Below are 17560 nucleotides of genomic sequence, written 5' to 3'. Positions count from 1 at the left end.
GTATTTTTCCTTACTCTTTTTGATTGAAACTTGAAATTGAAAAGTGTACACCAGATTGTCGAATCTCAATGCTAGAAATGCAAAAGATTCCTCGAGTATGCAGGGCTACTGCCTCTAACCCTGCCCCCCCCCCTCTCTCTCTCTCTCTCTCTCTCCGATCAGCCCACGTTCAAAACTTACACTTTGCGGACTGAAAAACATCCAAATACTCCACACACACACACACACACACACACACACACACACACACACACACAAATATGTGCACCATATCGCTCTATTTCAAATCCCCCCCCCCAAAAAAAAAAAAAAAAGATCAGAAGTTCCAGGTCTCGTGTGAAAGGGAGGGAAATCCCCGTTACTCTCAGACTATAAACCGGGACCTCCGGAAGAAGGAATCCTGTTTCATTTTCAGATTAAACAGGAAGCTGAGAGTCACACCTTCCTGGATTTAAGAAGCTTGTATCATTTTCGCACTGACGAACCTGTTCTATTCGTTTCCGGAATAATGAACCATAGGAATAACAAACAACCATATTTCGTTTTCGGATTAACGCACCTTCAATGGAACAACGAAACTTCTGAGTGATGAACCGTCAAGTCAAAATCACTTCGTTTTGAAACGCTAGTGTGCTGGCCTAGGACAGTGCGTGCATGAGGTGTTTTCGTTTTGGTCAATATTTTCGCGATTGAATGCAATACCCGAAATTCGCGAAATAAAACCACCGTGAAAAATTTCAGTTTAATCATCACAAGTTGTGCACCTTGATGTAAATCGAGTCAGGTATCAGAAATTCGAGCAGCCCCTCCCCCCTCTATCTCGTTCCAAGGGTCTGGGACTAAGCGAAAAGGAAAATGGCACTTTTACCCTGTCGTAATTTAACGAAATGTTGTTTATTTTCAAAATTAATCGACTAATCGAATGAGTTGTGCCGTAGACACGAGTGCTTTTAGAAAAGTCCATAACGGAAATATTTTATGAATGTATCGGTAAAGGGCCTACCTATCGCATGTTTCCCTGAAATGCCTTTCGTTAGTCATGTGGGTAACATGGAAGTCATGTTCAATCTAGAGAAAGGTACATAGTCGGACATTCTTATGTCTTTTGTTAATAATCATATTAATATTTCGGCAATGATGGACAGACGAGGCCACAGGCAGAATTTTGGTTTGGAATGTTTTGTTGTATGTATGTATGCTTTTTTTTTTCTTCTTCTTCTTCGTTTTTCTAGGGGGCATATACAAGTAATCCGAGGAAAAATGCAATGTGTAGTTGAAGAATTACTGTACAAATTGTATTATGAAATACAGCTGTATATGGAAAATATAATTGAATATTCGTTTCGCCACATAATAATCCCGAAAAAACACAAGTTAACATGTATCTACACTGCATATGTCCTTTAAACGTACCATATAAAGTCAATTCTAGATTTTGTAAGTTCTGGGAACATCGAGAGACAATATGACTTGTCACCTATGCAGCATACTAAATGTACATGTACTGTATAAGAAAACGCAAACGTCTACCAGGAGAAAGGGGGAAATGAATGGTCAGACTGTATTTGTCAGTATAATACAAGCAGACCGCCTGAATGAGTTTATCGAGGTTGGGGTTAGTTTGTATAGAAACAGTGGCCATCGATATCATGGTACTGTTGATCATGACTTCGAGGCATTTGTGTAGAGAGAGTTCTGTGGTTTTTATGTACAATGTACGTGACAGGAAGTGAGCAGTTTTATTTTACTTTTCCTTTCTTTTCTCTCCCTTCTCTCCCCCCCCCCCCCCCTTTCCCACTTCTCTCTCCTAACACAACCTACTTAGGGATATACTGTACTTAATTGTATTGCCATACAAAAAGCTTGCCTAACTGAGTGAAGAGTACACTGCTATAAAACACAACCAGACAAATAGGCAAATGGAGCCGACTGCTGTATGCTGTGAGTTCACACTTTATTGCAACATCTATGACTGTGAGAAAATATATGTATGAAAAATGACTGCATGCATTCACAATTATTCACACCAACAATTGCATCCATGTACAGGAGTCTTAAAATTGTCACTTTGCACAAAATTACATCCTCCCAACTGCTGTAAGTATTCAAATTCTTTTACAGATACTTCTTTCTCTACAATCACTGAAAAATATCACTACAATTGTATTCTCTAACCTAGTCAATCATAACAATTTTAATGCTGAGGCTGTATCTTTTCATTTGAAAGAGATACAATGTACAATGTAGTACATACACATGTACACATACATCTCTCTAATACGTGATGAACTATGATTTCACCTACGTGTGTAACACTGTATAACCTCAAGTCATGTATGACTACATGCATTAAATTTACAGCTACTCTGTGTTATAATGTATGATTATGATTGACTTAGAATGGTTTATTTTTGTCTTTTCCAAATATGCAAATATGTGTATTTTGTACATGCATATCTCACTCACTTAGATTGGTTCAGAAAAGTTAACCATGAGCAACTTTCTATTTCTGGAATTGTACTTCATCTTTACATCAAAATGACATTTTTGTCTTGAGCCAGCAACAAAATTGAATCACCAAGCAAAATAAAAATGATAAATACAATTCAGTTAGAGGCATACAACTACATGACAAATCAATCAAACTTTTTTTTTCTTCAAAATAATGGAATAATTGAGCATTCTGATGGTTGATGTGCCAAAAATTGACACTAAACATACATATATTTTCTTCTACTACTAAACTCTCCCATAGCACATTGCTGTCAGACTCAAAATTTTATCATGATTTATCCTTTTTTCTTTCATCTTTCACAGCGAAAATTCTTTTCATTATGCATTCTGTCGGGTAAACAAGTAACACTATGAATTCACATACATTGTATTAACAAATAAAGTACCTGTAAGTAACTATTTGCACTTTTCTATTTCCACACTGAAAATACAGCATTACAAAGTATTCCCTGACTAAACTGATAACAAAAAACACACCTTAATCTTTATATTGTAGAACATGACAGCCCTGTGCTACAATTTCATGACGCTGAGTAGAGATAACAGAGGCTGATCATTCCAAGGTTAGTCATTTTGTCCATTATGTCGTATTGTCTCTTCAGAAATGGAAAGAAATTAACCCAATAAACTCATCAACACAAGAAAGTCTCTCTTGACTCTTTGCCTATGGAACATACCGTTTCAAGAAGATGAAGAAATATCAAGCAGAATAAAAAAAACATAGATGAAATTAACATCATCAGTTAAAAAACAAAACAAAACAAAACAAAACATGAAAACCTTCCCCATTGTATTAACAAAGGGAGAGTGCATGTGTAACATAAATCATGCTATTGTTTCTTAGGTAATTTAGACTGCAATTGATACCATGGTTAGACCTTCACTCTATAAGGAAGTCATATATCACTTTACAGATACACCCACTCACACTCATAAGAATACAGAACTCCTATTTCTTGGTCTTCAGACAGGCAGCATGCTTGCTGTCTGAAAGTCTGTGTGGAGGATCAATTTTAGATCGTGCAAATGCAAGCATACTGTGCAGTACGAATTCCGGTGGGTGATCTGGCCGGGTGCTTATAGTAGAACATTTCCTGGATAAGTTGGGTCCTCACACTACTACTAGAGTGCCAGTAATGAGGGTAATCTTTTTCATATTGCCAGTGTGAACTACACTGTAGCTCTGCAATTATGAACACAGGAGAGAATTAAGAGCAAGTGAGAGAACATAAATCACTCACACCTTAATGGACCCCATATGCAATGTTTGGGCAAGGCAGAGGACAGATGCAACTTGCTTTAACATAAATACACCTCCCAGAAACCTCTGTCGCTCCTGTCTCAAACACTGAAGCACTTTAAATCACTGATCCAGTCAGCATCACACTTCATGGAACAAATGTGCTGAAGTGCTACTCTTGCTCTTTCTGCTATGTTTGGAATTAAACAAAAACAAATAGAAGAGGCTCACAGAGACAGAATGCTCTGAAAAGCATTGAGTTCAGACTGCTGCAAGATTCTTTTCAACTCATTTCAACTAAAAGGGAGAAACCACTATCTTGATAAAGACACAGTGATCTCATGGGGGGGGGGGGGGGGGGGGAGAGGGGGAGGGGGAGGGGGAAGGAAAGAGACAACTTTTGTTTGAAATGACATTCCCTGAATTTCAAACAAGAGTGAAAAAGATAACATAAAATACAAGGACAATGGATCTCTTCATTTTGAAAGCATGGTGAGGAGAAACAGAAAGGAGAGTCGTCTAGACGGCGGTGGCGAATCCAAGTCGGTTGTTGCCACGGTCAAACTTGGTGTAGTAGGTGCGGAGGAAAGGGTCTCCCAAGATCCAGAGGGGACCAGCTGGGGGTGGGACATCCAGGCCGATGAATCCCACAATGCACATTGTGACTGATGACTGCTGGACCTACACACAAACCAGAGACAGAGGGGACAGGTTTAAGAGACTGCTGCATAAATTTCACGCTGTCAACACATGAATAGTCTACAGATCACTTTCAGTTTCAGTTTACTTTCACAAACATTCACATAGTTGCCATTTACACATACACATGGGAACATGTACCTATATTAATTACAAAAGGCCTATCAGGAAGTTTCTTATCTGAGGCCAGTCCAACCGGATTTTTTAGCATTTCTTCCTTCCTCAATTCCATATGTGCAATAAATCATATAAATCCGAAACAACAGAGGAAGAAGCACCTTTGACCCAGTTTTTTTGATATCCTGTTCCACATGGAGCTTCGTGTGGAAACATCTGACCCTCACTACAACAGAATTTGCATACAGTTAAGGTATAATTCATTGCTCAGAAGATTACAAATAGTCTGATCTATTGTATTTGGGGGTGACTTCAGGCATAAACACATTATACTTACATATTGTTTGGATCAGGCTTCTTCATATCTGCCACAATGTGCCTGATGGATATAGTTTTACCCAGTTTGAGCACTGATAGTAAAAATATGATTGATGTTGCTGTTTTGGACAGCACATAAAAGTGACACACACTGACTACCTGTTTCTGTGTCAGGACTAAAAATTTACTCAAAGTGACAGGGCCTCAAACTAGCAGCATTCTTGGCTTTCCAAAGAACATGTCTGCACCTATAACCATGCAGGCAGCATTCCATTCTAACTGCTGCAAAGGTATAATTCTAGTTACTCTGATGCACAAAAATGTGCTGCCAAAATAAATTCAACATACTGCGCAGGGCAACATGAAATACTCTTTCATTGTGTAAAGACTCTAATTATGAAGATATGGGTCACATCCATTCCAACAACGACAGCAAATCTATGAATAAAAGACAGGACACTCTGACCAGCAACAACAAATTGACGATTCTAAGGATCACTTTTTCCATGGGCCAAGAGTATCCATTATCCAGTTTGTGCTAGATTATGATAAAAAACCCAAACAATTACTTTTGACTTACCTCCAGGATATAGTCTCGACCAGTCAGAACAAATTTCTGTTTATTCAGTGTGATTGTGACATCTGGAACAGTGTCAATCTTGTTGCAGTCAATCAGGTACTGAAAAGATTAGAAAATCCAAAAATAAGTGATAGAAATATCCAGGCATGACAACTTCAAGCAGTCCAAATCATTGAGAGCTGTATCCCTCTCACCAAACCTGCAAAACAAAATCCACAACTAATCCATTTTGTTAGCATTTAACCTATATACATGTATATATACCTGCTTGGTTTTGGTGCCTTCTTTATGTTAGTGCCTATTTCAGCCATAACTGAGGGCTTACATTTATGTAAGTATGCCTGACATTATGTTGCTGGGTCGACAAGACCTCATATCTACAAAATGTCAAATGTTCAAAAGAGCACAAAAATATGGCAGCTAAAGCACTGCATCAAATAGGAGAGTCTTTCCTTTGACATGCCGTGGTGGCTTTATTTTGAGGGTAAGACAGCTAGGATTTGGACAGGACATCACTAAATTGATTATCTAACCATTAATCCAGAAAAGTCATTTTCACAAAAATTTCAGATACGAGGTCTTGTTGCCCCAGCGACGGTTGATAGTTGATGCATGCACTGACATAGCAATGCACCTGACTCACTGCATAACTCATTGAATCATCTCTTATTCTTATTTTCGAACCCCTCCCCCCTTCCATTAAGGCTAACACAAGTTAGAGTATTTTACCCTGTTGCGGACGGACTAATTTTGCTACAACACACATTTCCCATACACACCTGCCAAAGTATACTCGGGACTTGTCCTCAACGGGTCAAAACCGAACATTTCTATACAGAGACATGTGTACTAATTTGGTGCAGATATGACTACTCCTCAATGAGCAAAGGAGATTGATAAAGAAGAGATTATCTGATTGTACCTCTCCAGATGTAAATGGCGCTCCACCAATCTGCTCCACCAGTTGCTTGATTGTGGCAGAGGGTCCGGCAAGGAGAGACGTCCCAGTATCGGCGATGGCAACACACTTGGTGCAGTATGAGGTTGAGCCAACGGCAAGACTATAAGGTAAGACACAGACAGCGGTACAAGCTAGATTAAATAATCCTCGTCTTAGCTGACCTTGCCCAAGTTGAAAAATTGGCCTAGTCAAAGAAAAATTCTACTCAGATGGATGTAAACATTTGTTAATCATGCCATGTAATTTGAAATTCATGTAAGTTAAAGGATTCTGTCTGGTCCCTTTGTATTCAACCATGGCCAGGTTGGCTGAGCCTTGAATGATATGGGCGGATGACTGAACATGCAAGAATGACAGAGGACTACAGTCAACATCCTGATAGGATGCTTTTTCTTTATTCTTTCCCTATTGTCTTTCCATGTGAGGAGGTTTTCAACTGACACCAAAGACACTACAGTCTTACAAATATTGCAACAAACAGTGAGTCTGATACATAAACACAAGACTGCAAAGGTGTTTTCGATCTGCTATTTACTTTGAAGTGGGTCATGTACATAATGATGACATCATAGTCACATAACAAAGTAAACAATATTCCAAACTACATGATGTTAATTTAGATGCATAATGACATCCCAAATGTACTTGTATTTGAATCACATCCACTATCCAAGATCAAAGTTCCATTCACCCTCTTCACTATTCTGCTGTTTTTATGATAAATAACTCTTTGCTGAAGAGGTCACTTCCACTGTGATTAAGTAGCAAAACATAAATGATTATAATATGATGGGTTTTAAAAAAACAAACAATGACTGAGGCCAATGATAAGTTGCAGATAAACACACAGTGCAGTATATTGTAAAAGTAATCCCAAAGAAGTCCACATAAATCTAATCCACTGAAAATAAAGACAAAGCTTTGATTTGTGGAATATCAAATCTTCCAAGATGTAACATGAAGGTTTAATATTTTAGCATGGCAATCAAATTCCATTCATAGAGATGGTCAGCTCATTTGACTTTGGCTTTTGCACAGTTGAGTGTTATGTAAATGCAACATGAAGGCTTGGGTAACACATGATCACATTATATGTGACGATGACAAATACAGCCTCACTAAAGGGACTCTTCAAAAACATCTTACCTCTCCATTTCAATCTGCCAGTACCCCTGCCGTGTGACATTCACATAGGTGAAGTCCCCTGTGTAACGCTTTTGGTCAGCCCCACCAAATACAATCTCACCTCCAGGCACTTCTGATGCATTCCTACATTCCACAGGGAAGAGTCACATGTTATTTGACAGCACAAGCAGTGACCTGTCGCATTTGATGTGGTGCCTCATGTCTAACCCTTTATCAATGTCAAGTTTTTTAAATTCTCTGATAGCTCTACCAGCATCCCCACTAACGGAAAATCATTTGAATGTACATTTTCACGTCAATATACAGAAGGCATTCCTTTATTTATTATAATTTTCAAAGTCCAAAGGAAAAAAACAAAAACATAACAGAAAATATATAACAGCAATGCAACATCACAATTCCTCTTAAAATACCTGTGCCTAATCTGCTTCATTTGATTTAAAATTCTACATCCTGGCTAGTTATACCACAACTTTATAATAATTACATGCTATCACATGGTCTTTGATGTTTTAACTTTGAATTCTGAAATCCCTGCAGCTACTCTGTTATAGAAATAATGGGATTTGCAACAGTTTTCTAGTGGTTGTCATAAACTATTCAAAGGCTTTCAGTTGATCATAAGGGATATAAAGAGTAAAATAAAAAACAGCATACTAAATGGAATGTCTCACAAAGGTGTCTAATATGGTACATACATTATATCTTCCATTTCTTATTGTCATAACAGAAAGCTCTTTGCTATTCACAACGATCTGATCCTGACAACTTCCAAAGGTTAGGGATTGTAAAGTTTTGGTTGAGATGGGGTATCAGGTTTCCAACTTTCTTATGAGATAATGAGAAACCTTGTTATGTACATGTATTATGATGTGATTGTCCTAAATTATTCACAGGCTTTCATTTGATTACAAAGGAGACAAAGAGCAAAATGAAAACAGCCTACTAAATGGAATGTCAAATGTGGCACATGCCTTCATTTCTTCATTTCCTATTGTCAACAGAAAGCTCTGCAATTTGATATTCACAATGATTTCATCCTGACAACTCCCAAAGGTTAGGGATGGTAAAGTTTTGGTTGAGCTGGGGTATCAGGTTTCCAACTTTTTAATGAGATAATGAGAAACCTTGTTACAAAATATGAACGAACATGTAATTCTACGAGAGATCCAAAGTTCTAATATTTGACTAAATTCGGTTTTGAAATGGTTTAGATATTCAAAACAAAAGAATCCTAATAAAAGGTGGGACTCACCTTTCATTAGGATCACTCTGTTTTACTTTTTTTCTTGATATTTCATCATTTCAATACTGCTTTTTATTAAATGAACTTTGAAGTACTCTTAGAATAGTTTGCTCTTTTATGTTTCATCAGTAGTTTCTTTAATATCTCACAAAAAGTTACAAGCTCAAACCTCATCTCAAGTGATTAAAAAATTGTTTGAGTTATCACATTTGATGTGAATATGCATGTCACTTGTATCGCAAAACATCCTACGTACCACATAAACATTTTGCAATAAAGCCTACAATATGAGGAGATATCACTATTTTTCTTAACCCTATCTAGGCCGGGGCCCCCCCCCCTCGACGTTCCGCGCGATGTATCGCAATTGCAAAAAGCTATCACCGCGACGTTTCATGACTTTTTTCTTTCGAGTCTCGCGCATCTTTTGACACCAAATTTGCGACGCCTGGGCGCGCGGCTCCGAAGTTACACATAAATATACTATATACATGCATGTCAGACCAAAAATTGCTCAAAAACGTGAATTTGTGTACAATTTCAATGCAAACTGTGCTTTCAGGCAAATTTCAGAAAAGCGTGATTATTTGGGTGTTTTATTGATTAAAATCAATGAATAACATATTTTCTTGCTCGGAGCGATGTCGCGGACAAATTTCTTCGAAAAAACAATGAAATACATAAAGTCGAAAAAACAAAGAAATACATAAGAAATTCAAAAAAAAAAAAAAATACTGAAGAATTTTTTCTGACATCACAATTTTTTTTATTACATTTGCTAAGGACACTAAAAAGAATATTTACACAAAAAACGTGCCTGTTCTGAGCTTCACTTTGGGATTTATACCACATAGTCTGATTTCATGCATCATTATGCATAAATTAGCATAATTTAGCATAGATGATAATTTTTTGAGAAATTGACTTCAAGGTATTTTAGATTACATCATAGGCAATGTGTGTGCCAATTTTCGTCGCGATCGCGCGGTCGACGGCCGAGATCTGGAGGGGGGGCCTGGGAGGCCCCCCCGGCTCTGTCAACTACCTAAATAGCCCGGCCTAGTTAGGGTTAAATACCATAACTGTATTACTGTAGATTGTTTATGTTAGAAACAATACTCAACATTGAATGTACCGATGAACATTTGAAGAGTTTGTTTGCAAAAACCGATAAGTCCATATTTGCCAAATGGAGATATTTGCGATTAAAGGTCAAGAAAAATAAAGAGAATAATAAGAAAATTGTTGCTTCTTTTGACCATAACTTCAAAAATCTACCTTTATATGTAGTGACTAATATATCATTTAAAAGGTATTATTTTGTACTTTTTGACAGAGCCTGTACTTCAAAATCTTCAAAAATGGACTTATCGGTTTTTGCAAACAAACCCTTCATTTCTACATTGGTTGTTTTTAACCCTTACTCACAGTTTGCAACTACAGTACTTCAAAACACTCAAATTGGGGGTTTTTGTTTACAGATATATATCTGCAAATTGTAGAGTGCCTTATAAAACTGGTATGATGATGATGATGAGGATGATGACGATGATGATGAGGTCAAAATAAACTTAGAACACATGACTTACTTTGCTAGGTACACAGAGAAGACAGGTTCTGCTACAAGTCCCTGCTTCATGATATTGTCAAAGACCGGCACATTGCTGATCCTGGTGATGGTTGGGTAGCCGAGTCCCATGATGCCATCGAACTTGGCAGCCACAAAAGTAAGCCCCGGTTCCGAAGTTGCCTCTCCGAACCGCTGATTCTTGGCAGCCAATCCACCCAACTACAGTGAGCATTGGCAATGGTAGTAAAAGATGAAACAATATACAAATCAAACACTCTTCACACTTACAACACCAACAAAATCAATTATCAAAATTCTTCAAAGGTTTCTTAGCATTCTGAGACATCACAAAAGTAAGTTTTATTTCTGAGGCACCCATTATGAATCTACCTCCTGGATTTGTTCTGGCATGTACAGATTTTTTCAATGTTTCCCCACATCTTGTATGTTCAGGTACTGTACGCTGATTTTTAATTTGACATGGCTTCAACACCAGCATTAATAGTAATGACCACAATAATCACATGTGTTCCTTGTTTTAAACCAGGTATAGATCATCTGCTCACCGTGGCTGTGTCTTGACTCACGATCCCTGAACATGAGCCTGAACCATACTCGATGGACCATTCGGTGCCATTGGCCACGTAAGTGGATGATTTGGATCTGTAATATTTATTATGTACTTCTGTAGAGACAATGATACAACGGAATGGAAAGAAGAAAGACTGTATCATAAAACACATCGCAAAATATCCAGATTACTTCTACAAAAGGTATAGACAACTCTCCCCACAATGAAGGGCAATCATGTACATGTATGGAACAGAATGTATAGATTCCATAGTGTTTTTGATTCTTTAGATGATTTTTCCAATCTTGAACAAGGGACACAGAGAACCAAATCAAATTTGGTAAAACAAAACTGACATTAAGAACGAACTTAAGCACGAAGGGGGAGGCGGGGGCCTTGATGTGCACCTAAACTTCAAGAAAAAACTCCACCTTCACTCCATCTTCATACTACGTTGTACATTTGTATGGTGCCCCTTGATGACGGTATGTCACAAAAGGAATTACATGTATAACCAACTACCTCCCGTGTATACTTTAAATTGCAAATTATTACCTCTTTACCTATAAAAACACCCCATATAGTGTACTAGTACACTGTATGTATCTGTTCTACTATGACATAAAAATCCTAACTGGAACATGCTTTAATTTGCCCCATTAGCTTTCCCCGTGGCCTTAATAAGGACACCATGCTCTTTTAGGATAGCACTGCATTCCCAGTGTCGAAGAGTACATCTTCAGGAGTGGTTCTAGCCCTGAGGCTGCCATGAAAACTGTTTACGGTACTTATCCCTACAGGGATATCATACTTACTATTTTCATTTTTATTGTATAATCAATTAATAATAAAATTACCATATGAGGGTATACATGCAATATTCTCATTTTAGTTGAAAGTTTGTACACTGTATGAATTAATAACAAGTAGAAAATGATGGCAAGGCCCTCTGGTAAAACAGTAGTGCTAAACACTCATCAAGTGTCAAAACACTAGTCTATTCATAACATGAGGATAACTTACGACAGGCGATGTCTAACAGGGAGCAATTGGAGGCTGGGACCCAGAGATCTGAACTTCCGGTGTCAAACACAACTTTAAAGGTCTGCTCCGGTGTGCCAAGTGAGATGGGTCCATAGTACTGGGCCTGACAAGGGATCATGTGACAATGAGAACAATGAATCATGTGACATTTAGGCAGGCTCATGTGGGAAGATAGACATGGATTACTTTTAAAGGGGATGGCTACAAAAATGTAGTAACTGATCAGTGTGAATCAGTGGGAATGCTGGGGGATGATTGTTCTAATCATTGTGGGATTCATTTAAGAGTACATTATACACGTATATCTATTGTTGTGTGAAAATTATTTGCTTCAGAATGGTCTCATATTCAAGTAATGTGCAGTTTAATGTTTCCAGGTTAACATGCCTGTACAGTGATGGGGCAATCATTAACATTAAACTGCACATTACTTGAATATGAGACCATTCTGAAGCAAATAATTTTCACACAACAATAGATATATAACGTTCTCTTAAATGAATCCCACAAGAATCCCCTAGCATTCCCACTAATTCCCAATGATCAGTTACTAGCCATCCCCTTTAAAACAAGCTTTGATATGCTTAAATTATACCTCAACACTGGACCCGCTGGAATGGGGATACCTTGGAGTGGGAAGGTTGGCCCAGTTCGCATATACACGTAATATTCGAGAATCCCTGCAGCAAATTGTGTGACACAGCTTTATCACTGATCAAGCTAAACTGTATACTGTTCTAATGTACATATTGTATGTACAGTAGAACTGTAAGCAAACATTGTGACGCCAAAGAATCTCAACTGAAGTCGAATGCTACCAGTTAGCGTATGCTTCAATGTACACATATATTCACTGACACATGGCTGATGGGTGCTCTTTGTGATTGTTTAATGTGCCCTAGTGAGCAGCGGATAAAAATCAATTCAATTGGACCACAGTACCTGTATTCCCGCATATATCCTACACAAAGATACAAAAAATGGATAAGAAATATTCAAAGAAAGATATGACATTTTGAAATCTCACATTTTTTTGGAAAAAAAATTATTGGCCAGTCCCTATGAATATTCAAATCAGCAAGTTGACGATGTCATGCCCTAACAATTTCATAAAATTCATGTTACAGAAATGACAAAAATCTCCTATTTCAGCTATATGAATATAAAACTTGTCATAAAACCACCAAAAATAACGAAAAAAAAAACACAAAACAAGTTAACTGTGATCCTTGGAATGTGAACATGCTTTTATTTGTATTACACTGCAGCTGAAAAATACTTTTTTTTTTCAAATTTCATGTACAGCATACATGAAATATAATAAAGTTAGAGTAAAGATTAGGGTTAGGTTTAGGGTTAGAGTTTGGGTTAAGGTTATCATTAGATTCAGGATTAGGATTAGGGTTAGGGTCAGGGAAAAGGTCTGGAGTAATTGTCCAGGGGGTAATTGCCCTAGAACCTACAAACAATGTTAATCCATCATATGGCCGTGACAGAGGTTTCTACATGTATGTACTCTTCAAGTGGTTCTACAGAGTTGCAGACCTGTGCTTTAGACAAAGGCATGTTTGGGTTACCATGACCAGATTTCAGGAGTAAATAAACCTAACTGGCCTTAACCAGCTGATACAATTATGAGGACAAGTGCTTCAGTGCTTGTTAAAACTTTATACAAGATGGCCTATGATAGCTGCCTTTCTGATTTTTTTGTTTGTTTTTGTTTGTTTTTGCTGGTTTGTTTTTTTGTTGTTGTTTTTTTTTTTTGGGGGGGGGAATATATATCACAGCCATACGTGTGTATCTGGGAGTAACATTTTCATTTTATATTCATGCTTGGTACAGCACAATGCATGCATGTTTATGGTAATGAACTGAACATTTTGCTCCTTTCACTTTGAATGTCAATATGCCATAAAAACATTCTACAAACCTGTATAACTAACAGTGCCAACAGAGATTTAAATGCTTGTCAGGAATAAGGAACGACAAGACCTACAATCTAAATGTAGGTACTCAGAATTATGTCTGCAAATGAAAATACAAATTACAATGTCAAAACAACTGACAGAGTTACTAGAATCCATAATGGGGGCAGATTTTTTTTTCATTTCACTTCGTTACACACATAAACCCATGATATCATTTTCAGTGGAAGTCTTCTGATATTGTCGATTGCATTTTTTTATGTATAATGGAGGTCCTGTGTGTGTGAAAGTCACAACTCATGTACAGTATGTATGTAAAAGATCCCGCTTCATACACTTATCATAAAGAGCAGGTTAAAACCTTTGAAATGGTCCTGCCTCCTGTCCACCTGGACACCATGGAAGGCAAGCTAGTGCACCTGAATTTCATGTGCTATGTACAGTATCCAACCATTTTCTCCTGATAGAAAACAGAAAAACACACAAACACACACACACAAACAAAACAAACTTTGCAACTGATTCTTTGATATTTGGATGGTTCTATAGGGTTTTAAACAGCTGTCAATCATTATGACCCAAAAAGGACACAAAGCATTATGTGATTATAATTTAAGTCTCTTTACATATTTCATGTACGGTACCCATCATAATTATTTTTTGTCAGGAAGACTGGAACTGGAACTCACATCAAGATAATCTGTCATATTGACAGGAACGGGAGTGTTGCCTGCATTGTACTTATGGGTCATCGGAGACAGCCCAAGTATAGGAATCTTTGAGTAGACCATTCGATGACGTATGGTGTCCATCTTGTAGAGAGGAATCCTGGCATGTGAAAGTGACAAACCAGGTAATGTTAGACATGGCATGGTATATGAATGTATCATACTGCATTAATGGGTAAGATACACATTTCTTGTCGTGGCTATACTCTATAATGGCGAGTTGTACCTGTACATGAATTGGAAGTACATGCATGTGAAAATAATTACCGGTAGTGTATTTTTGTGTGTGCTTGTGAAAGAACAAAATTGCATATAAATGCGTAAACTGTGTCAAGATTGCGACCGATCTTTAGTACGGCAGCACCTCTACAGTGTACATGTTTTTGTATCTGCAGTGGCGGATCCAGATGAGGGCACAATTGGCGCATCCCCCCCCCCCCTTTATGTTTCCTTAAAATACAAAAGAAATGATAAGGAAAAAAAAATGAAATGAAACCCTGGATGCGGCACCAGAAATATTAGTTGCGTCGACCTCCCCCTTACAGAACTCCTGGATCCGCCCCTGATCTATGGTCTACATTTGTACACAAGTATGGTCACATGGATGATCATCCACGGTCAGCACCTTGCACCTTTATCATTAGACAGAAAGATCCGTCTGTCCGGATGAGTATTTAATTTATTTTTTTAACGTTATCGCTCTCCTCCGTTGTATCAGGAGGGGATCCGTGAAGCCAGACGCAGTTTCCGCGGAGCATTTCCCCGACGACCAGATACAGACCGATCTTTCGCACAACCTTATCATTTGACCGAAAGATTAGTCTGTATCTGATCATCAGAAAAATGTTCCGCGGAGACTGCGTCTGGCTTCACGGATCCCCAAGGAGAGCGACAACGTCAACAAAATAAATAAATAAAAGACTCCTCCGGACAGACGGATCACGGATATTTCTGTCTACTTCATCATACACAAACTGACAAAGTACTAACTAGTTAGTACTATGTCTATAGTACTATAGTAACAACAGGTGTTGCCAGTGTTTATTGTTTAGAAATTATTATATTAGAATAAAACGTTAGAAAGAAAAATACAATTGGACAAATAGGCCTAGCAAGTTAACATGCTAACAATACATGCTACCAATCGACTATTTAAAATCTTGTACTATTCTTATTTTGCAGCTGGCTTGATAATTAATTGATCAATTGTGAACAACTGTCAGCTGAGACCTGAGTGAACTCACGAACTGTAGTCTGTAGTGTAACGTTTGTTAGTGATATGATAGGGCCTATGTAATTTACTGCAAACTGCTAACGATGATGGAACTAAGCTTTAAGGACAAGCTTACATGAGGGGGGAAATAATAAGGGAAAGTTACCTGAGTGTTCCCGCATTGACAGCCACAATAAGCATCAGGACAGCCACAATGGACTTCATTTTGAAACGATGCGTTTCAGAATCAAAATGGAAATCGGAAGAAGGAAATTTAGGCCTGGCTACGCCTACTGCTGCGACTAATGCGAGACCAAACGTAAAACAGCGAGGTCTACCGCTCTGTCCCGACGACCCGGCGTGTGATTGTGGTGTCTGAGCTTTGTTGTTCGCTTCCAGCGCTTTTCTTCATTCAGCGCTTGCGTTGGCGTTACGAGCTGCATGCTTCACATGATCATCGTCATGTGATTTCATCGTTCACTATCGATCATTCTGATATTCACGCAATACAGCTAGAAATAGGTTGAACAGTGACAATCGATTCGCGAATGGTTTAGGTCACGTGACTTTTGTACGACGAACTGAGCTGCTGATCAACAGCGGAAGCGGTACCACAAGTTTACAGCCCCTGACTTTAGACAGGCCCTTTCAAATTGTCATACCAATAAACGCTTTCCCAACGCATGATCTTCGATGCACTAAGTGTCTTTTTAGGATTTATTTTCTCTATAAGAATCATAAATGCATTCTCATCACACTGCGAAGTTATAGCAAAAGCGGAAGTTGAGGATGAGAGAAGGAAACTAACATGGGATCTCCAAAAAGAGAGACAAACCATGAAGTTCCTTTGAAAAACTAAGAAGAATAGAATCGTCTCCAGGGGCTGATCAGGAGTTCCGGAAAGGGGAGGCGCCGGCGCCCCTTTAATTTTCTTTTTTTTTTTTAAAAAAAAATAAGAAACCATCTTTGTCAGCCGATTGTAGTGGCAGCAGAAAATTTCTTGTCAGCCGATGAATCCCGGAAGTAGAAAAATTGCGCGCTGTTCCTTCGTTGTTGTTGTTGTTGTTGGTTTTTTTTTTTTTTTTTTTTTTGGGGGGGGGGGAGGGAGGGGGTGGTTGTCAGCCGATGAAACCCGGAAGTGGAACAGAAATATTTTGGCGCCCTCCCCCTTCCCCCCCCCCCCCCCCCTTTCGAAATTCCTGGATTCTTCCCTGTCATGGTCATAATTGATGCTATTAAGGAAACACTAGACCTCAAGGAGACATCAATTTGTATATTTTCATTACTATTATTTTTGTTATTATCATTTTTACTGACACTTTTATTATCATTATTATCATTATTATCATTATGTATTATCATTATCATTATCATCGTCATCATCATCATCATCATCATCATCAACGTCATCATTCTCTTCGTAAGATTTTACTTGAGAATGGGGCGGCATTTCGTAGAAGCCAAAGGCGATCTCGCCATGAGGTAATTCAACCTATTTTGTTTTTCACCAAGCATTGAAACAGCTCATCACAAATAAACCAGCAATACTGTCAGGAGAAAATCAGCAACACTGTGGGAATGTGTACATTCTCATCCGCACTGCGATCTAGATGTATAAAAGAACAGTATACGGATCCGCCCATACACATTAAGCACACACGGCTATTCTATAATGATGTTCATTTAAA

General features: G+C 38.2%; 1 protein-coding gene across 1 annotated transcript; it reads right to left on the bottom strand.

The window, feature by feature from the left end:
- Positions 1–4134: 4134 nt before the first annotated feature.
- LOC139730001 (lysosomal aspartic protease-like) lies at positions 4135–16259 on the bottom strand. The gene is made up of 9 exons (XM_071640926.1): positions 16039–16259; positions 14621–14759; positions 11986–12109; positions 10958–11076; positions 10411–10610; positions 7576–7698; positions 6391–6529; positions 5469–5567; positions 4135–4435 (listed from the first exon to the last, which is right to left on the bottom strand). Exons 1-9 carry the CDS (start codon positions 16095–16097, stop codon positions 4274–4276), a joined length of 1164 nt encoding a protein of 387 aa, XP_071497027.1. The 5' UTR covers positions 16098–16259; the 3' UTR covers positions 4135–4273.
- Positions 16260–17560: the final 1301 nt, after the last annotated feature.

Source organism: Diadema antillarum, unplaced genomic scaffold, assembly GCF_040938485.1.
Source record: "Diadema antillarum isolate AM-2024a unplaced genomic scaffold, OU_Dant_1.0 scf00000021, whole genome shotgun sequence".
In the NCBI taxonomy this organism is placed as follows: Eukaryota; Metazoa; Echinodermata; class Echinoidea; order Diadematoida; family Diadematidae; genus Diadema; species Diadema antillarum.
Note: the sequence above shows the minus strand (reverse complement) of the source record. Positions and strands in the feature narration are given on the sequence as shown.

Bases quoted from the DNA above. Each gene is read 5' to 3' on its own strand.
- LOC139730001 (XM_071640926.1), bottom strand. From the start codon at position 16,097: ATGAAGTCCATTGTGGCTGTCCTGATGCTTATTGTGGCTGTCAATGCG. The intron at 12,110-14,620 runs GTGAGTTCCAGT...ATCCCTTGTCAG, and splicing joins ATATGACAGATTATCTTGAT to GCCCAGTACTATGGACCCAT. The intron at 6,530-7,575 runs GTAAGATGTTTT...CTTACCTTATAG, and splicing joins TGGCAGATTGAAATGGAGAG to TCTTGCCGTTGGCTCAACCT.